Source organism: Equus asinus, chromosome 3 (genome assembly GCF_041296235.1).
Source record: "Equus asinus isolate D_3611 breed Donkey chromosome 3, EquAss-T2T_v2, whole genome shotgun sequence".
Taxonomy (NCBI): domain Eukaryota; kingdom Metazoa; phylum Chordata; class Mammalia; order Perissodactyla; family Equidae; genus Equus; species Equus asinus.
The window spans coordinates 93,703,267-93,725,891 of NC_091792.1; the positions used below are offsets into that span (position 1 = coordinate 93,703,267).

General features: G+C 38.2%; 1 protein-coding gene across 32 annotated transcripts in view; it reads left to right on the forward strand.

Annotated features, from left to right (window-relative positions):
• Positions 1-22,625, forward strand: part of MAPK10 (mitogen-activated protein kinase 10) — a 300,681-nt gene that overhangs the window by 262,939 nt on the left and 15,117 nt on the right. For all 32 annotated transcript variants that reach the window (XM_014854142.3, XM_070505438.1, XM_070505440.1 and 29 more), the window contains 2 exons: positions 18,670-18,733; positions 20,738-20,815. In XM_014854142.3, coding sequence (XP_014709628.1) covers positions 18,670-18,733; positions 20,738-20,815 — 142 coding nt within the window. The remainder of the gene's footprint in view (positions 1-18,669; positions 18,734-20,737; positions 20,816-22,625) is intronic.

Genomic DNA, 22,625 nt, shown 5'->3' on the forward strand with positions numbered 1-22,625 from the left:
AACATCAAAAGGTGAAGGCATGTCCTCAAGATAGCTTCTGAATAAGAAATCAATCTGAAATTCTGAAACTACTGTTTCTGTTTCCTGATTTCCCCCATGGGATACAGACACATGCTTAAAACAGTGAATAGATGTTATTTTTGTTTGTGTCTAGTGTGCCTGAGAAGAAAGCCAGTTTGGATGTGAAGTTTATAATATAAAATTTAATAGTAACTCTCAAGCTGTAGAAAGGACCTTTTAAATATTTAAGTAAACATAACATGCAACACTTGAGTTACTTGAGAATTTTTTTGTAGTAACCTGAAAATTTTTATTCAGGAAGAAAAATTCTATTTCACCAAAATAATAAGATAACTAGTTTCTCTTAATGTATAATAAGTAAAAAGCCTCCCTTGCTTTTCATTAAAACAAGAAAGACTTCCTGGTGCTTTGTCCCTGTGTATGACCCAGGATTTATTAGTGATATTACTGGTTTGCTTCTTGAGCTATATAGGTACACTCATTTCAAATATGTAAAAAAAGAAATCCTCTTCATTTTTCTTTTTATCATGTTTTTACCCCACCCAGGATTTAAATTTGGAAAACTTATACAGAGTTTTTCTTTTATCTTTGCAACTAGACATATCACTGTATATGATAAAGCAGTCAGTTGAGTTTTCTCGGGAAAGTCCCACGTGGAAGTTTTATAAAGGGAATTATTCTCAGAAAGATTTCTCAGGTTGTTTTTAGCATTTTAAGAATATCAAACAAAAATGATATGTAAATTCTCTTAAATATTTTCACAGGTAGGACAAACTACCCCATTTCAGAGTCAGGAGAAGAATAATTAACAATGGTATCTGAAATATTTAACATTAGTGATTTAATTTCCATAGTATGTTATAGCATTCATTATGTGTTTTCAATATGAAAGTCAGTCTAAATATTTCCCGAGTGCCCATCACTGGTCTGGTCCATAATCTGTGTGCAGGTCACAGGTGACCTTTTTTTTAAAGAGTTGGAATGATGAAGAGGTTACTGAGTGACGTTGTAAGGTGAAACATCGTTATTCTCTTCTTTGCGTTCTAAAATTGCCATCATTTAAATTCTGTTTTTCAGACTAAATGTTCCTATGAATTCTTTTAAATATGATTTGTTCTACTCACACAGAGTTAATAAAGCGGCTGAACCGCTCTCTCAGCTGTTCCCTCCATCTGTCCTGACACAAGGACTACCTCTTTGAGTCTTATGATTTCTTATTATTGCGGCATGCATCACGCTGTGAAAAAGCTATGCGACACCCTGGCAGGCTTAATTTGAGAAATAGTTTAGTGCCATCTATCTGTCATGGAAGACCCTTTCAGTGTGGAGTTGAACTCAAGTAGGTTTGTTATACTCAGAACATAGACATATTTAGAGAGAAGTAGGAAGAAACATGAGCTACAATGGGTATGCATTTGATTCACTCCAATTACGTGTTTAATTATAGAAAGAGCAATTCATATTTTGTGATTCTCATTTGCTTGGCGAAAGTTAAATTAATGTCTCTAATTCCTAATATCTGCCATTTGTGGAGTCCTGAGTTTCCATCTGTTCATGCTGATGTATGCTTTCAGCAGCAAAATGTGAGCAATTTACTAATTGCCTTCCAGAGAAAATATAACTTCCATTACATTTCACATGCCCAGTGTCTCAGCTGTTAAAGTGAAGATGTCTTTTGAATCACATTGGGGTTGTTTTGATGCCATGTATTATGTTGGTGGGAGCTTGTCAAAATGTTTGCTGTAGATAGATTTAGCCACCTGCTTTTAGTGGCCCCTCTCCCCACATGACTCCTAAGAAGAATATGTACTTCACTCAAACACTAATTCATTTGTCGCTAATTTTAGCAAATTATTCTACTGAAGAAAAGCATTCTTCTTGATTTCAAATCATTGGGATATTCAGAATCCACTGAACAGATAAGGTTCTCGAATGTCAAAGCTCGAGTAGTTATTAATAGTTCCTTCTCAGGAAATACCTGTTTTGCTGACTGGTAGAGTCTGTGCTCAAGCTTTTCTTTTCGTATATTACCTTGAGCCCTTTAGACAGTGCATATTGATAATATCTTGAATAGACCACGGGAGGAGAATTCTTTTAAAAAGCTGGGGAGGGAACAGAAATTATTTTTCTAGAACATTCCACATCTGGTGCTCTCTGAAAGGCTGAGTTATAATGTCCTGTCAGGCTCTTCCAAATCTATGATTTTTTTTCTTCTCTTCTAGTTGACTTCCTAGGTATTGTGAGATCCACCTACTTAACTCAAAGGAGTTGGCAATTGTGAGAGTATATTTTATTTTCTTAATATTTTCATCCTGGAAAGAAAGAGATTATCCAATTGCGGCATCTGCCTAGGATCCAGTAGTGTAATACCCATAAAGAGATAAGCAACGAAGTCAATGTGGGAACTTGTAAGGTGTTCTGGCAATGAAAACTTACCAAATTTTACAGTGAGAGGAAAAAGAAAAAGAGGGGAAAAGAATAAAAGTGAGTCCGAAGAGAGAACCTCTGTTAGCTTTGCCTTGAGATAAGTAGAGGTCAGAAAAATGGCTAATCTCTGGGAAACGTACCTTATTTGGTCATTTGCATTCCTGCCTTGTGTGCCTGCCTGAAATGTTGCTAACATAATCAAACTAGACTGTTCCCTCCCCACAATTTTTTTTGTCTGTCGTAAAAGAATCTCCTCTCAACTATTGTGTGCATAAGTCCAAGGGCAACTGTAAGGCACTCCTACCCATTCTCCTATCTTCTGAGTGTTTTCAGTATAGAACCTTTACTGATAAAGAAACTGATACTGCTCTGCAGAAGTGGTGATGTTTTCTGCAAGGCCCACATGTTCATAATTATATGTAAATCTTGTAATTTAAAGGCCACCTCCGTTCTATCCCCAGCAGTAATACTTATTTGGTGGGTAGACCTGTTTAAGTTTCTAAATCTGCTCTGTTTGCTACTTAAAATGTTTTTCTTTGCTCCATCTTTACCAGATTTGATGAGGTTTAATTACAAGTTGAACTTTTTTCTTTTTAATATTAGCCCTGAACTAACATCTGCTGCCAATCCTCCTCTTTTTTGCTGAGGAAGATTGGCGCTAAGCCAACATCTGTCCTCATCTTCCTCTAATTTTTAAATGTGGGATGCCTGCCACAGCATGGCTTGATAAGCGGTGTGTAGGTCCGCGCCTAGGATCCAAACTGGTGTGCCTCACGCCATGGAAGTGGAGCACACGAACCCAACCGCTACACTATGCTACCGGCTGGGCCCCATGTGTTGAACTTTTTAATAGTATGTTCTCTTTTTGTTAAGATCCCAAAATATGTACATGCCCATCCTGCACAATTCAATGTAAGGAATGCTTGTTGCATCCATGTGCCATGTTGATCACTGTACCAGAGCTAAAGATGCACAGATGAGGGAGATGTTTCCCTGCCCTTCAGAGGTCACAGCCTGGCACTGAGCTTGCTTATCCTGGGATTCATTTACCCCTGGAGATTCCCTGGATAGGCTTCTGAAAGCTTGTGAAAATCATTCCATGATTATATGCCTATAGTTATAAACGTACATCTTCCTAGGGATATAGCTCATGGGCTGTTTGAGATTTTCGGAGCTTTTACCTCCCAATTTAATTCTTAGTATTTTTAAAAGCACCAGTATGGTGGACAAAGTTTTGGTTGAGGGGGCTACAAAAATAGGGATAATTTACCATTAAAATCTCAGCTTATTTCCTTGAGGTAATTTTTTATTTGTATGAAAAGGCTCTTTCATCTGTAAAGGTCCTACTTTTTTTGGGAAAGGGATATAAGGGAAAGTGACAGAAAAATATAAAGCATTATGCTTTCAATTTTCATTATTATGATTTTTAAAATTTATTGAAAGTAAGAAAAAGTTTCCTGTGGTTTTGGCAAGTTAAAAATGGCATTTCTTCAAGAAATGGAGATTAACAGCCAAAGTCTAATTTTCAAGTAGCCAGCTCATTTCTTGTGCTATGAAGCTTTCAAGGGTTTGGTTGGCAGCTTGGTTCATAGATCTCCATTGGCATTGTTTGGCAATTGACATCAGAGTCCAGGAGAATGACAGGTCCAACTTCCATCATATCTTCCCTCCACTTTGTTTCTCCTAATTACGGACATGCTTCCTTTGCGCTATCCATTTTTCTCTGCCTCATTTGTCTCCGAAGATTTTTGTTTGTTTCTTTGTCCATTTTCTGAGAAGGTGGTTATGTTGTGTATTGCAACGTTAAAGTGAAACAAACAAGTGAACAGCAAAAACACATAAAAAAACCTAATTTAATTTCTTCACTATGCGGGGGAACATAGTGTTGAATTAATCAACCATCTTGTTTCAGAAATCGTGCTTAGAGTTGGTTATGCTATCAAGGTTAGGAGGTAAATTGAGAAATTTCACATTCTAGGAGAGAAGGGAAAAATAATTAGAAAATATAATCCTTAATGATGCTGAAAATGAATATGTGTGGTCATGTGAAAACAGACAGTTATTAAATCTGTAGGATTTATTTTGGCTTTTTTTAGCCCCAAATGAAAACTCTAGAGATAAACTCAGCATGTCATCAGAACTGTACTAAAACTGCACTGAAAGTTTGAGAACCTGCCGAATCAGAAAAAGGGTAGGCAGGAAGCATTCTTGAGTGCTAAATCATGGTAACCTTCAGATTCAGGGAAAAGGCTGGATCTGAACATTTTCTTCCCAAGTGTAGAACCATTTCTTAGGCCCTAGGGCATCCATTATATGTGAGGAAAAGCTAGAATGGATTCACCCAACGATGAGACAGAATATTGAAAAGGTTACACTCCCTTTTTATAAGTCTATTAAAGGTTTATGGTCTTTCACAGAGTATGTGCTATAATAAAATTATTATGTCCCTTTCTAATGGCAAGACGGTCGTAAGAATGATAAAAACCACTTCCATAACTTGCTGCCTGGTTAATATGAGACTCATAGGGTCATTTGTGGAATATTGGCCCACAATATGTTGTAAAAGAATGGAATTTATTGTTTATGAAAAATACTTTTAATTGATAACCAAAAGAAATTCCTCACAGTTTCTAATTCCAGGGAGAATCTGATTTCCATCTTTGTGTGCTTTTTGAAAACTGAACTCCTTTCATGCTCCTCTGAAAGAAGTGAGAGAGAAAATAGCCATGCCTCAGACACTTTTTCTGAAAATATCTAAGATGTTTGTTATTTTGGACTAAGTTCTGCAGAAAGCACTTTTGATGACTTTGTTTCATGACATATGCACCAGAATGCTGTTTTCCAAGTACAGCAATCTGTCACCACTTCCTTTTCTGAAGCAGGCTTACTCATGTTTCCTGCTCCATTGCCTTCTGACTCCAGGTAAATCCAAAGAAAAGTTCATTCCTAGCCAGAATTCTTATCCATACACTCACAGAGAAGTTCTTGAGTGATGAGTAGTTGCCCCACAAATGGAAGGCTTAGCAACAATCTAAGCAAAAACCTTGGCTTGCCATGAGTTAATTTATAATATTGTGGCATATAATCTAGTTTCCTCAGACCAAGGGGTCCTGCGCAATGGGAGAAATCAAAGAGCTACAGAGCATGGAGATCAAAGTCATGATGCATGGAAATAGTAGAGCACAGTGGAAGCCACTCAGGGTCCGCAACTAGAAGACCTGGACTCAAGACCCCATCCTATCTTGGACAGGTCTACTTTGTTCACTCCTTAAATTTTTATTGAGCTTCAATTACGCATGGCCATTGAGGATTCATTAATTATAATAATAAAAAGACCTGGTTCCTGTTATTTAGTAGCTTATAGTATAGTAAGATTGTTAGACAATTAAACGAGAAATTATAACCACTCTGGTAAATTCTATGAAAAGGGAAACACAGGTGCTACAGAAGCCAAAGGAACAATGTCTGACCCATCTTTTAGCAGACAGAAGAGGCTTTCAGGAGGAAGAACAGTCTTAAATGGGACCAAAAGGATGGGCAAGAGTTAGCCAAATCAAAGGGAGATGGAAGAGTGGGATCTTCCAGACAAAAGTAGCGGCCTGCCCAAAGGCCAGGAGAGGAGAGACCTTCCTGGGGTCACCTGAGGAACCGCGAGGTAATTCAGTGCCCAGGGAAGAGAGTGGTGAGAAATGTACTCAGAGACCAGGTCAGAAAGCACCTCTAAGTCCTTTCCAGGGTGTACCCATGCTGAAGGCAGCGGGGGGGGGGGGGGGGGGCGCCTGCAGGAATACTCAGAGATATGTGTTTTAGATTGACCATTCTTTCTGACTGGCCGGATGATGAATATGAGGAGAAAGACCAGTTAGGAAGCCAGTGAAGTAGTTGAGATAAGAGATTCTGATAAAATTAATTTCAATGACAGTGGGGATGAAAGCAGAATGACAGCTTCAGATATGTTTTTGGTGGTGTAATTGCCACAAGTAATCTTCACCTATGAAATGTCCTATCTAACAGTGTTTTAAGAGATATTATACATGAAAGTCCTCAATAAACTTTGAAAACACATGACGTTACTAAAGAGGGACTTTTGAGCTCACAGATGTAATTGAAATAGTTTAAACCTAACAGTTTTAACCTGTATGACATAAAGGAAATGAAAATGTCATTTATTTCTATCTTATTAACAAAAAGCTCCATTAAAATTATTTTCTTTTTAAATTAATTCTTAGAATATTTCACTATGAAGAAAAAGGCATGTTCTATTTCTTAAAAATTTACTATATGAAACATATTAATTAAACGGAAAAAATAGAGGTAATGGTAATACCTTTATTAGTATATAGTTCTCTATGATTGTGTTTGTAAAGAGGAACCCTGTGATTCTCAACCTTTTGTCTTCCACGCGTACCTGAGAAACATAGTCGTCAACTCGTGATGGTCATCAACTCATCAACACTCATTAAGGCAATGATTCTCGATGAGATGTGTGGGATGTGTAAGATTCTTGTGGGCAAAGTATTAATTGGAAATAATTCCTCACCTTGAGATGATTCTGTTCCCCACCCAATCACCACTGCCCCCCGACCAGAGCACCCTGTCCCCACCACACAGAACCTTAGAAATTATTGCTCTAGAAGTAATGTGGGGACAAGTGTTTTATCTCATTCATTTGCATCATCTATATAACTACATGTTCCTAGCACACTGTAGGTCCTCAGAATAATTAACTGAGTTAATTAAATGTTTTAATCACTTTGGTGTTCACTGTTTTTTTTAACCTTCCCACCCATGTTCCTATTTTCGTTACCCCAACCAAAAGAACCCCTGCCGCTACCTCTGGGTACCCTTATTCCCGTTTTACAGAATTTTAAAATGTTTTATGCAGTCCTACAGCTAAAAAGAAAAGGTCTTCAGCCAGTGCTCGTTTTATTATTTCACAATATCTTTTAAAAGGTCTATTTTGTTCTCAAAGGAGATCTTTTAATAATTTATGTATAATTATTATTATAATTTAGAAATAGAAATGAATTTAGAATAGAAGTGAATTTATAATAGTAATATTTGCCACTTTTTCCTGATAAACATCCTGTGTATAAAAGTGGTGCATAAATCTTTTCTTTTATAATGTGCCAAATATATTGAGTCCATGTAGGTAGAAGGGGCAGTAATTACTAGAATAGTAGAACTCTTTATACCTGATTGAAAAATTTCATTAATTCAGAACTTTCATATCCTGTTATAAGATTTTTCAGAGAGATCAGTGCTAGGAGAGAAAAAAAATAACGATTTGTAATAAAAAATTGTGTATTTTTAAATTAATAAAAGTATTTTGAAATTGAAAAAATATTGAATTTTAAGTTAAAATACAATATTATTCCTATAAAGGCAGAAAGTGTAGACCAATCAGTTTTCCTTAATGAAGTTTCTAATTCTGTGTTTCTAACACTGTGTTTCCGTATTCACTGTGGATCTATATCCTTGGGCTACTCATCTACGCTAAGTAGAGGAGGACCATTTTCTGTGGTTGGTGTCTCTAGGATGCATTGTTATTGCGTCGTTACTGATACAGGAGTGCTGAAGACCCTTCCCCGCCCTCCCCGCCCCGCTCACTTTGCTTCTGTTTTGTGACTGTAGGGCAGAGCTGCAAATGACATGTGACCTTATTACTCTAACTCAGCAACGTGTGTATTCGATGTGTTGATTTTTCACCCAGAACTTTTTCCGTCTCCTTTATAGCTCATTTTTGTCATATGAAGTATCATTGAGGCTCGTGTGGTCTTTTGTCCATGGAAAGTCTTGCAATAAAAGTTGTTGCTAATTTTAAGTTGACACTTTTCTTAGATCCTCCCACAGCCTGCTATCATGTCACACATTATGCTGAAATGTTCCATTTCTGCGTCTCTCTCCCCCAACTCCACTGCTCTAAAGTCCCAGGGAGCAGAAATTCGGCTTTACCTACTGAGCGCAGAGAACAGTGAGCATAGTGGCTGATGCATATTGTGTGATCAGTAGATGTCATTTGAATTGAATTCAGCTATACTGCGCTGAGCACTTCACTAGTGTTTATAAAACCCTTTCTCATATCCAATCTTATTTAAGCCTCAGAAAAACTCTAGAAAATGATGATTATCCTCAACCAATCTTACTGACTTTACCTTCTAAATATATCCTGATTCGACCACTCCCCCTCCATTGCTCCATCATCTCTACGCTGGACCATGTAATAGTCTCTGACTTGTCTCCCCGCTCCACTCTTATTCCCTGTGGTCTATTCTCCAGAGTACCTAGTTTTCCTTGTAAAATGTGGAACAGGTTACATAATTCTTCAGCTAATACTCCAAGGGCTTCTCATCCTATTTATAATAAAACTCAAAGTACTCACCATGGCTTAAAGGTTCTGCTTCAGTGTTCCACATTTTGTTATCATAACCCATAGTAAGAAAGCTGTTTTACCTGGTGACCCAGCATGCCTGCCTGTGCACGTGTGCACGCACACACACATGCACACTAAAGGAAAACCTTCATATTCTATTTTCTGTCTCAGTCTACTCTTCTCCGTTACATTAAAAGATGCCAGCAATGACTCACCAATTTGTTTCATGACTGCAGTTTGGAAAACATAGCTCTGCTTGATCTGGCCCCTGCCTACTTTCCTGATTTCATTTTCTGTGCTTCCTCTTTTCCACTGGCCTCCTTGCTGTTTCCTAACCATGCCAATCAAGCTCCCTGATCTGCATCTTTGCATTGCATCTTCCACCTGGAATGTTCTTCCTCCGGACAGCCACGTGGCTCCCTCCATGACTTCATTCAAATCTGTGCTCAAATGTTATCTTCGGAAAGAAGCCTCGCTGAGTGTCTATTATGTATTATGCACAGTGTTAGGCTCTCGTAAACAGAGATACTATCTTTGTCCTCAAGACTTTGTCCCCACAGACTAGTGAGAAGTAAAACAAGTAACTGTTGAGTAACAAAGTAGGCCAAATTTTAGGTTTATTGAAGCACACCGAAAAAACTCAATTCAGTAATGTGGGTTAGAGAAGGCCCTTTGGAGGAACTAATATCTAAATAGAAACGTGATGGCTAAAGCAGGAATTATCCAAGTGAAGAAAGACAGGGAGAAGAAGGGGTTGTGCTAAAACCCCAGGGTCAAGAGAGCGTTGGGAGAACTTCCAGTCTCTGGGGCTGACTCAGCGGAGGATGGTGAGCAATGATTTGGGCTGGTGAGCAGGGACCAGGCAAGGAAGGAATTGGGATGGAGCATGTGCTCTATCCCCAGGATGAAGGAAGCTATTCAAACCAGCAAGGAGAGGAACAGTATTATCAGATTTGAACTTCTAAAAGGTCAGTCTGTCTGTGGAGTGGGACTGGAGTAGAGAAAAGGAAGATGGCAGGCAGGGGGATAAATCTGTAGTAACAGCGGTTAGAAATGATGGTGGCCTGAGAGTAGACATGGGTGGAGATGTTTAGAAGCTAACAATAAACATGAATTATAAATGATTAGATTTGGGGTTTAGGATGGTAGAATTCAAGGATGACTGATAGCATATAGTAGTTGGTTAATAAATACATGTTGAATGAAGGAAAAGAGAAAGATTTATGACTTGGACACTGGATATTTGATGGTACAATTACTCAGCCTTTTTGATTAAAGGACTATGAAAAATTTTATTTCCAAGGTACAGTAAAGAGAATTTCAATTTTCAAGACATGATTAAACTTTTTGATGCTATAAAGCTAATAAATTTGTGACCAGAGAGCTACAGAACAGAATGAAAAATAGAGAAAACTGAATTTAACTTTCTTGTCAAGTCACATGGGCATTATTTAATTAAGTTTTTAAATTATATTCCGTTCACATTATAATTAAAATTTGCCTTACTAGCTTTCAAACGTTCCTCTGGTCACTTAGTGCTAAGATGTCTGTAAGCAACATTAGTGCTTTCTGTATATAACACATTATAATACAATGCTGCGCACATTCCAAGTTCTCGAGAGAGGTTTGTCAAATTACCTGGTATGATAATTGTTATACATTTGGAATTAGTTTCCTCTGGAATAAAGCAGTATATGCAACTCTTTCCAGAATAATTAAGCCTCATTGCAAGCTAAATGACTTGCCCCATGTCACTTGTCTTACTGGTGTCAGAGTCAAGGGTGCTCTGAGTCCAATGCTCTTTCTGTTGTTCCCGTCAGGAAATCTCTGCTTCTTCAAGAAGCTCAAAGATTCTCCTTGCTCACTTTGGCCAAAGACTGAATTTGATTAGGAGATAAAAATCTCATGTCCACTTTGATTACAATTCACAAATCTCCCTGTTTCTGTTCTTTAAAGTCATAGTACATGATGATTTCTGTCCACAAATCATTTTATTCTACCAAGAAATAGATATCATTTAAGACTGAAAGAAAATCACTTACTTGCCCTAGAATATTTTCCCTTGCATCTCTCCAAATGAAGCATACTTAGGCAAGTGACAAAACTTGCTTTGATTGCTGCGTTAGAGCAGAGGCCTCATCTTGGTTGAACATTAGAATCACCTGGCGAACTTTCAAATATCTTGATGCTCAGATCTCACTCGAGACCAATTACATCAGAATCACTGGAGGTGGGATTCAGGTGTCAGCATTTTTAAACCCCAGATGATTTTACTGTGCAACCACAACTGAGAACCCCTGGGTGAGAGCAATTTGATGAACATGATGAACTCTCACTCAAGCACCTTTTACTTAAGGTTTGCTTTTTGCCAGCCACAAGGTGGCAGCATCACAATATAGTGCACATCCTGGCCTCTCTATTGAGTGGACATGGAAATTTGTATCTATCATACTAATTAATAGCATTCGAGCATTCCTCCAGCTAGGGATAACATTGAACTTTTTCCCCTGTTGTTCTCTGTTGCTTTGTTTGACTAAGAAAACTTTTAAATATATTTATCTCAACAGGTTAAATTAGCTGGAACTATGTTATAAGATAAAGTTGGGTGGGAAAATGTTAGGAACATGGATTTTTGTATTCAGATAGGTTTGGTTTTAAACACTGCCTCCACCCCTTGCTGATAGGTTATTTAATCTCTCTGTGCTTCAGGAGAGGAGGGTTGTTATAAGGACTAAATGAGATAATATATGAAAATCTACTCTGTATGAAATTTGTAGGATGATGAAGATGTTGAAGAGGAATGTGATAAAGCTGTAATAGAGCCGGTTGCACAAAGACTGGGAAAACCCACAATACAGTACTCTTCTGTGTACGTTCTTTCTTTTCTGCCTGTGAGCCTCTTCTTTCCCTGTGTGGGCCCTCTCTCTCACTTTCCACTAGTGATCACACAATCATACCCTGGCCACCTTCATTTTGAAGAACAAAGAATCAAAGCCAGTATCTTTTTACCACCTCTTTAGCAATAGAAGGTGCCATTAGCAATGGGAGTACCTTCCACCTTTTAGCCAAGTTTCTGTAAAAAATTAGCCTTCGTTGACTCACAATTACTCTAGCTCACTTAGCAAACCTTGAAACTGCTTTCTCTTGGATCACCAGAGGCCTCTGGTGCCAAGTCCAAAGAAAATGGGCATCTCATGTGTCTTTGCCATTTGAATAGGCTGACAACACCCTCCTTCCTGACACGTGTCCCCCTTGATTGCTGTGGTGACACCACTCCCGTTCCCCCGTCTCCACTGCTGTCTCTCCCTTAGAACTGTGGATCCCGTGAGGGCTCTCCTGTAGCTCTGATTTATTTTCTCCCTGGGAATCTTACGTTTCACCACACTCTTCATTTTAATGACCGTAAATGACTCTCAAATCTATACATTGTCCCAGATAGCTGTCCTGAGTTCCAGATCCATAAATCCAACAGTCACTGGCATGTAAATTGGCATCTCAAAATTAACATGTCAGATATTGAACTGGGCGTATCCCTACCCACACAAAACCTCCCCGTCCTGCTCTTCCTCATTGCTCCTTTCAATCCGTGGCACTACTTTCCAGCCCGAGGGTTGGACCAACTCCTGAGGAGTCATTCTATACTCCTCCCTCAGCCCCCTTTGGGTCCAAAGTGTAAAGCTTGTTATTCTTCACCCTCCCCCCCAAAATACTTCTCAAAGGAGTTATTCAGTCTCATAAGTCTTCATTTCTAACCTCGCACTTAGTCTGTAACATGGTCCAGTCTGACTGCTGCACCAAAACAGTTCCTGTTAACGCCGCTGTGCCTTTCATGCTTCCCTGTCCGTCCTCCTTCCCTCCCTCACAGGACGCCTCTGAGACAACTTCTTCAAACGGTCCCTTGCTCGTGAATCCCCTCCCCCGGCCCTGCTTCAGTACTCAATGTAAGACAACTGAGGGAAGGAGAATTATCAGATTAATTTCCAGAGACAGATTTTATTAACCTCTTAGCCCCCATCGTTGAATACTTTCAACTCATCAGACTTTTAAAGGGCATTTACTTCATCTGTAGTATTAGATTGTTGAATTTCTATTCGAGAGCACAGATGTAGTTCCTAAGACTTGCCCAAGCAATTTTTAAAAATCAACTGATAGCTCACTACAATTTGCCATTTGTCTACTTTTAGAAGGCAATGGAATTTTTGATAATTGGAAACCAGGTCATTGTTTACTGGATAGTAAGGTCACAATATAGAGAAACTACATAGCTCTAAATAATAACTATACTTAGTCAATTATTTTGATAATTGTGCATATTGCTTTACCTTTTTGTTAATTTGGCAGATTGTTGGGAAGATGTTAAGCAAATACTGGGGATAATGAACTGTTCTTGGAGCCACAGGGAATATAAATTTCAGAAAAAAGTAGGACATACTAAATGGTGCCGTTAAGCAAAAAAAGAAAGATGTACATATCGTTTAGTTCTATATAAAAATTATCCTGTCTAAATGTTTATTTTCCAATCAGTAGGTTAAAATTTTAAGAAGTTCTGTTCACCAAAATTTTTAAATACGTTGGAAAACTTGTTCTACATGTATAGATTCAAGGAAATTTAAAATCAAGTTTTGCACACTTCCTTAAATGGGTTTTCTGATCTAATTTTGTACTAAAATTCACCCCTCTTGATTGAAGCCTTATGATAAATCATGCACCGTTTGGCAATCGTCAAACTGCCAAGGTTAATAAGAAAAATAAAGCACTTTTCAATAAGACATAATATAGTTTTCTTTGATCCAGCTGCTGAATTAATAGAGAATGCACATACTGAAAGACAATGCTATTTAAAGATTTCTTTGGCATTTTCAACAAGACAGCGGACCACAGAGTGGAAAAAGTGGAACAAAACCGTATTGTGACCTTAATTAGGACAAAAGAAGCAGAAAACAAACACCAACAACTTGATGATTGTCATATGCTTCAGAACATGACTGATACGGAAAAAATGTTAATTTAGGGCTCAAAGATGGATAAAAGGAACAACTTTATACAAGTTAGAGTTCTCAAATCTGGTTCTCATCTCTTTTGACATTCATGTGATGGAGGTCCTGGTGTTGTCCAAGATATTTTGACAAAAAGCATTCGAGAATGCTTTGGGAGACTTGAGTGATAATTGCCAGATCTAGCTACATGTGTAGACTGACAGAGAACTGGAACAGAAATCAGAGTGGCAGGCTCAAATTTGTCATTAATGAAAATCTTTTCTAAGTGTTGAATTATTCAATTTAACATTTCTTCAACCCATAAGAATTCCTTCATTCCATCTTTTTCCCATAAGAGATCATACATTTTGTCTCTAACTCTGCCACTAATTAACTCTATGACCATGGACAAAATCACATATGCTTCTTGAGTTTCTGTATTCATATTTGTAAATTGAACAAGTGTGGCACTAGATAAACTCTAAACTCTCTTCCATCACTAACATTCTATGATGCTATTGAAAAAAACAATTATCTTGAAGACTAAAGAAAGAATAAATTCACACATTTTACTCAGTGAAGAAGTATTACTTAAATATATGAGATAAAATGAAGTCATAAGAGAGAGCAACTTGTCCCTTGGGAGAATCAATTAGGGATTTGATTAGATACTGGTTAGAGAAATCTCTTCAGCAAGAAATCATGCCCAGCAGCAAGAACTCAAGAGAACGGCAACAGAATTGATATTCCTCGATCCCAATTTTACCATGTAGAATTGTACTCTTCTACGTACTCTCTGGCAAGAGCCATATTTTATAGCTGAGTTTTACATTCCTAAATATGGAGAAAATGGAAGGAAATGCTGGCATGATGTCTCAGAGCAGCCTTTGCCTGACCCTTCTGCTTCTCTAGGCATGGCTCTTATCTTATCTCTTGTCACTTTTGACCACATATGTTATATTTTATTATCACAGAACTGCTTCCAGTTCTCTTGCATGTGTGTGCACCCAAACAGAGAAACACACACACCACCACCACGACCACCACCACTATTCTGTTTCCTAGATTCTGTGCCTTTGACCTTTTTCTCCTTCTCCTTTCACCTTGACAACCTCCCACACATCTTTTGTTCACTGAACTAGTACAGATGTCATCTACTGCAAGAAGCAAAAGCCAGGTTTTGTCAGGATTTCTTCACTCTGTTCTCAAATACTATGTACATATCTTTTTCGCTTATCGTGTTGCATGTTAATTATCTGTTTTACATCTATCTTGCCCCACTAAATTGCAAGCTCCTTAAAGTCAGCAGTCACATTATTTAGTTTTAAAATCTCAATTTTTCTTTTCTTTCTTTCTTTCTTTTTTTTTGCTGAGGAAGATTAGCCCTGAACTAACATCTGTGCCAGTCTTCCTCCTCTTTATATGTGGGTCACTGCCACAGCATGGCTGACAAATGATGTGGATCTGTGTCTTGGATCCAGAAACCCAGGCTGCCAAAGTGGAGTGCAGTGACCTTAACCACTACACCACAGGGCTGGCCCCTGAAATCTCAATTTTTAATATATCCTGGCACATATTAGGTGCTCAAGATATTTATTGAATGAATGAATTTAAGATGTGAATAAATTAATTCTAATATTTACTAACTCACAGTTACTATGTATTTGTCCATGTGTTTATCTCATTTGATTGAGACAATTTGTACATGTCTATAAAACACCATCAATATATAGCACATCTGATCCACATTAAGTTATTATTTATGCAATCCAAATGAATCCATGATTCAGTTTCTGCAAGAATTTCAATCAAGGAAGTAGAGTCCAAATTTTCAAAAGTAATAGGGAATCTTTAGTCTCTTGAAGAAGGTTCAAAAGTATTCAAGTCACAAGCCCTACTAACTCTCCATATATTTTCCTTAATTTCCTCACATCTCAAATTGTTCTAGTCTACTGAACTCTCCTAAAATAGTCCTTCAACAAACGTCTCTGGGCACTTGTCTTTATCCCCAGTCTTCATTTCTTTTTTCTTTAGATTGTTACCTGGCAAGAGAGAATCCTTCTTGTTTAATAAGGTAGGGGGAGGGGACAACAGAGCAACCGACACTAGCTTCTCCTTAGCAGATGGAGGCAGGGCGTGTTATGGACCATCGCATGCTCAGTTGCTGTCCAAGCACAGATATGTGTGTGTTTGAATATGACATTCTCTCTCTGGATTATTGGTCAATTACTCTTTTATGTTGTTATGAAGAAGACATCTTGATGTGAATGTACCCCTCACCTCAGGTGATTGCATCCTCTCTTAAAAAAAAACCAAAACAAAACCCTGAACATGTAGCCCTTTCAACCATAACTGTATTGCAAGTGAGTTTAAAGCAGCCCTCTTGGTTTATTGGAAGGAAAAAGCTTGGTCTCAGTTCTTTGCTTCCTTTCTCTGTAGTTTGTTTGTGGTTAGGGTCTATGTACTTGGCGCTTTATACATCAGCCACAGCTGTATGCTGAAGCTCCAAAGAAAAACTTCTCTCAAAATAGTTTTGCTGCAAAGAGAAAATGGCATTTATGAAATTTGGCAGGAACCGTACTCTTGAGCCGTGTTCAATTCTGCAACTTGAATGGAAAAATCCACTGCACGGAGAAGCCAGCCACACAGGACCCTGACCTGAGTCTATTGTTAGAAGAAGAAAGAGGTGCCAGCAATGCAAAGCTCAGGGGGCCTCTGAGAGCCAGTGTACACTGTGTCCGGCAGGGGGCCTGGACAAGGCCACTTAGACAGCGACGTTGCCACGGCATTACACATGCTCAGGAAGAGGCAAAACAGAAAACCTGTCACTTGGCAAAGCATCTTTACATAACCAGAGTTGGCTTTGCATTAGCTTACTTAGATGATGGTTTCACAAATTTTCAAAAGTAACCTCATTGTGCTCATTCACTCATTACATCGCAATCTTCCTATAATTTGGAAGTCTTTCATAGTTTGGAGTGGAAGGTCCTGCCTCAGTCAGTCCTTGAGGGCAGTGCCTTATCATCCTAGTCCCCTCCCTTATATGGTCGGTCAGTGTTTCTGTGTTCTCATTACTGTCCTGGGGTGGGGCTTAGTTCTCTGTGTCCAGGCTAGTCAGCCAGCCACATCTGAATCACAGTAGCTCGTTCAAATCCTTCTGCTCTGGTGGCTGTCACAGGTGTTACAAGAGTGTCTGGTCTCATCAGTAGTTATTTCTCAATAACTCAGTATCATGCTAAATTGCCCCACCACAACTGGGCAGTCTTCTATTTTCACGTGCAGCCACTTCTCTAGTATATGAGGCTGCTCCACTGTGCCAGAGCTGAGATGAGCATTCAAGTCTGTCACAATTCTGGCCTCCAGAGATTCTGAATGCAGTAAAGAGGGCCACTGTGACACTCGGGTACTGCTTTTAGGCCAAATAACCTCTCACAGAAACCAGAAGCTGTCCTGAAAATTTTGTCCAAAGCCTTTCTATGACAGTCATTTTCTTTCTTTCTTTCTTTCTTTTTTTTTTTTTTTGAGGAAGATTAGCCCTGAGCCAACTACTGCCAATCCTCCTCTTTTTGTTGAGGAAGACTGGCCCTGAGCTAACATCCGTGCCCATCTTCCTCTACTTTATATGTGGGATGCCTACCACAGCATGGCTTTTGCCAAGCGGTGCCATGTCCACACCCAGGATCCGAACCAGCGAACCCCGGGCCGCTGAGAAGCAGAATGTGCGAACTTAACCGCTGCGCCACTGGGCCGGCCCCCTATGACAGCCATTTTCAAGGGATGCGTGTCCCAATAGACCTGAGTCAATTTATTGAGTAACTCTTTTAGTTTCTTATGAAAACTGTTGCTTTTGGAATGTTGCACAGGATGAATTCTAAGCACCCCGTCTCATGGCCCCGGACATTTTGTAGCTCTTCTTCAAGCCACTGCCAGCTGGCGTAGTTCCTCAGCACTTTCTCTCCACTCATGGTGATTTATTTTTCCAAGAGATTTTTTCTTTCCATGTCACTTGGTCTGAGTTGTAGCTACCCCAGGTCACCATGATAGATGTCCCCAGGCCCAAATATCTGGAAGAAGAGGTCAGGGAATCTATCTGAGACCGTCCTTCATGGAAGGCACCTAGATTTGTGAAAATCTCTGCTTTTCATCTCTGAACTCTTCGTAGCAAGAGGAATGTTGATTCCATAAGTCAGATTGAAGGCCCTGTCTCATCATTTCTCCCCCAGAGGGCTAATCAAGGGGCCACTCAGGGGTTCAAGACAGACAAGTGGCTGCTTCTTCTGCTTGAGGCGAAAAGAATCTTAAATCATTTAAATATAGGGCACGCAGCTATATATAAAGGTGTTTTATGATGCTTCACAAAAAGTAAAAGGTCAGTTAGATCTAAATAGTCCTTTATACTGGGAACTGGTATCATGGGCTTTGAAAGCTATTCGAGACTCTTTTCAGGGAGGCTCTGAAAATGGCACAAAATCTTACCAGTCTGGGAGAGGTTAGCAGGATTCTGTTATAGGGCAAGTGAATGAGGGAAATAGCAACTCTGGGTCCTTGTAATCAAGTGTCTTGTTCGCTTTTTAAAGACTGGCTCTAATTTCTTAGGCTTGTGTTCTGAGTCAGAAGGTTTTGGGAAGTGAGCTCTCAGGATTTGGATTCTGCTGCCTTATTTGGTCAGCAAGAAATATTGGCATATAAATGAGTCCTCCATCAGTTTGTGAGGAAATTTTAACCTCTGCACAACTGTAATTACTCCATCATTTATATGAGGTTCTGATCACCACCAAAATCAACGAATAGCAAGGTACTCTCGTGCCTTATAAGAGTTTAGTTATGTTTAGGATTATTACACAAAATTTATTGTTTGTTTTTATTCTGCAGCCTCCACCTCAGATATATGACAAACAGTTGGATGAAAGAGAACACACCATTGAAGAATGGAAAGGTGATTTTACCACTTAAATAAAGTATACTTTTCGCTTTATTGAAACTCAGAAAGTATCTTCAGAGCCAGCCCTCATGGCCTAGTGGGTAAAGTTCAGCACACTCCACTTAAGCGGCCTGGGTTCAACTCTCGGTCACAGAACCACACTACTTGTCTGTTGGTAGCCATGCTGTGGTGGTGGCTCACATAGAAGAACTAGAAGGACTTACAACTAGAATATACTACTATGTACTGGGGTTTTGGAGAGGAAAACAAAAAGGAAGATTGGCAGCAGATGTTAGTTCAGGGCAAATCTTTCCCAGCAAAATAAAAAAAGAAAAGAGTTGCTGTTTAGAAAAAAAAAAAAAAAAAGAAAGTATCTTCAAGGCGTTTCCTTTTAAAACAATTTAGTAACAGATGATTTCCTAATTGCTATCTTCTTGGGCCATTTTCAAAGCTCCTAAAACTTCATCTATCTTTTCGTACCAGCAACAATATTACACTTACTCAAGAATGAAAGCAATTAATTTCTGACACTTTTTGAAATAGTACTGATTGTCAAAGTATTTGTCCTGGTGGAGGGCAAGCTTCAATTCAAAATTTCAGAATTAAACATTCCATGTTTGTGCATAAAATTATCATATAAAATTAAAAGTATGCTTGAGAAGGTTTTAGACATTAGAAAATAAAAGATAGTTGATATATTAATTCATTCACTGGATTTATAGGACTTGAGAATTTGAATAGAAAATGCTTGTACCTAAGTAGCTTGTTTCTCCTTTAAAGTAAGAAAAGAATGAATACATTAATTCATTTTTTTCAGCAAAACTTTTCCAAATACATACTGCATGATCAAGATGATACTCAGGGTGAAAGAAAGCAGAAACTATAAAGAATTGTTAAACTAATATAAATAATGACAGAGTAGAATAAATATGAGAAAACCAAATGCAGATCATAACAAATGATTAGGTCAAAATGAGGAGGAACATAAAGGGAAGATCTGAAGGGAAGAAATGTTTGTGCTACCTTGAAGGAATTATCATTTGTAAATTGAGAAAAAAACAGAGAAACAGGAAAATACCAGAATGGGGACATAAGAGGAAAACAAAATGTAGGAATGAGCAAAAGGTGTTATAAAGTTAATAAAGAGATTCCACTGCCGTGTGGAGAGGGGCTGTGTTGGAGAATATGGGAAAATGAACACTTATAAACAGGGGATCAAGTAAAAAAAGATGCTGAATGATAGATGGAAAAGTCTTGATTTGATCTAAATAAGGACCAGAAGGTGCTCTTAGGGGGTCGTGGGTAGGAAAGTGATAGCATGTAAATATCACTTGAGGAGAACAGACATGGACTCAATTATGAGAAACTGGAGAAAGAAATGTCTCTAGAGGATGATTATATACATTGTAAGCCATTACAAAGCAAGAATGAGGAGCGCTGAATGATTTCTAGCTGAAAGGGGCAAACGAAAAAGAAATGAAGATATACAAGTTTCACTCTAGCAATGAAAAAGCCAAAAATGGGTGCCAATTTCAGAATAAATGTAATAATTTTTTAACGTTGGGTTTTAGACAAGTTTAGTTTTACAAATCCAAGATTTGAGTCTGGAAAAAAGATGAAGTAAGAGTTGGAATATTGATGGAAAGTAATAAAGTCGTGATAATATGTGCATCTCTTAGGGCTTGAATATAAAAGAAAAATGGATGTTCAAAACTGAGCCATTAAAATCCTTTAAAGGTAAAGTTAGAATTAATCAGAAACCCCCACAAGAATTCAGAAAACAAGTAAAATCTGTATTCTTCATACGTTCATTTGATCAAATGCTTTATTGAGCACCTGCTTTTGCCAGGCTCTTTGCTATTGCAAGAAAATGTAGAAATAGAGGAATAAAGGAATCCCAACTGATTTTTAATTTACTCGACCCTATCAAAATGTTATTATTGGCCATTAGCTAATGGATTTTCTCTGTGGATTACACAGTAATTTGTTTTCTATAACACTGATAACTGTTTCTTACAGAACTTATCTACAAGGAAGTAATGAATTCAGAAGAGAAGACTAAAAATGGTGTTGTAAAAGGACAACCTTCTCCTTCAGGTACTCACTCTCAGTGAATAACCAATAAACCAGTACTCGTGTATTTTTCTTCACCTTGAGGAGGGGTTGCAGCCAATGACGCTGCTGGTAGGGCACGTGAACGGATATCTCATGACAGTTTCCCTCAATTGATTTTAGTTTTATTCTGTTTGATGTTTAGCATGGCATTCATTCTGATTATTCTGATTATGAAGATCGAGCACAAAACATCTTTCAGAACTTATTTTAAGATAATAATGAGTCTTGAACAAATGTTAACATGGACTTGTTCTGGGCAACTACTCCTCGTCAAAATTCAGAGCCATAGTACGCTCTTGACCACCAAGTCAATGCGGAGGTCAGGAATCCCTCCAGCCAAAACATCTCCCCTTATTCACTCCAGTGTTTGAACTCTTCCCAAGGTTGATGTAACGGTTGTTGAAGCATCAACCAAGATGAGCTCCAATTAAAGTCAGCATGGAAAATCTTTCAGTCTACAGGATCTGACACACATTTGTACATGTACATATTTTGCTGATTCTAGTAATGTGCTTTAGGATTATTTGAGATAATTTACTTACACTTATTAATGCTAATATATTTTTCCAGAGACCTATGTTCTGAATATAAAGAGAATAAATAAAGAGTTTTAGAAAATGTGATGGCTTCTCTTCAGCATTAAACTACACTTAGCTCATGCTGTTAAGAATGTAAGCTGCAAATGATTAGTTTAGAGGAAAATGGATTTGGTATCCTACCTTTGATAAACGTTTATTTCCCATGTACTTTAAATTGTTTCAGGAAAAAAGATGTAGAATGAATCCATCAATTCTTCATAGTGATACTACTCTTTGAATAACTAGTTTGCATCCACAACCACTATGATACTCAAACAGATGCAATTCAGTCATGACATGTTTTCCTCACCCCTGGACTTGAAGAAATGTCCATTTCTATCCCAAGTCTTTCCTCTCTTCGAAGAGTGTTAAGGGAATCATTGATTGCCTTGTCCACCCTGTTAATTCGTCCTAGCATCCAGATTGATGCAAGTCTGCAGAAGCTGGTCTAACTCACCTGCGTGTTCTATTTGCTGCTGCTTAAAGAACCCGAGGACTGAATCCAACAGCCTCAAGATGCTGCCTGCTAAGACAGAAAGACTTCTTGTCTTAAGAATTCCCGTAATGGCCAGAACATATTTTCTTGTAATCATCAAGAAGCTGAAATACCAGGATCCAGCGGAGGGTGACCTAGCACCTCAGGCTGACAACGGATAAATTTTAGCAGAGTCTCTTCTACTCATCTTTAGTTCAAGTTATCATTAATTAATTTCCTTTCCTTTTTTCAAAGAGCTCAGAATCATGCCAACATATCCCATCTTCTTCTTGTTTCCTCCTCCATTTTCTCCTCAGCCCTAACCAAGTCTCTGCACAGCTAATCTGTGAGGACATAAAATCTACAATTCTCTTTTCAATACTTTCACAATGCTTCTACAAAAATCTTCTTATTCCCATGATTCATTTTATGCAAACTGTATGGCTCAGGGAAGGCAAAATGGGACTGGGGATGGTACAAGTGAGATTAATTAATCATTAAAGTGTTGGAATGGGTAGTCTGCCATATGAAGAAAGATTTAAATATTTGGTAAAGGAACAAAGTTTGCATATAATCAAGGCATAATTCTTTAATCATTAAAACCATAATTCTTATGCAAAAAGAAACTGAGAACATGTAGAAGTTTCTTTTAATCCATTAATGAAGGAAATGGCAGAATGACAAAGGTAGTTCAATGAAGATATGAAAAATGAGGATTTATGTAGTCTGTGGAAAAAAG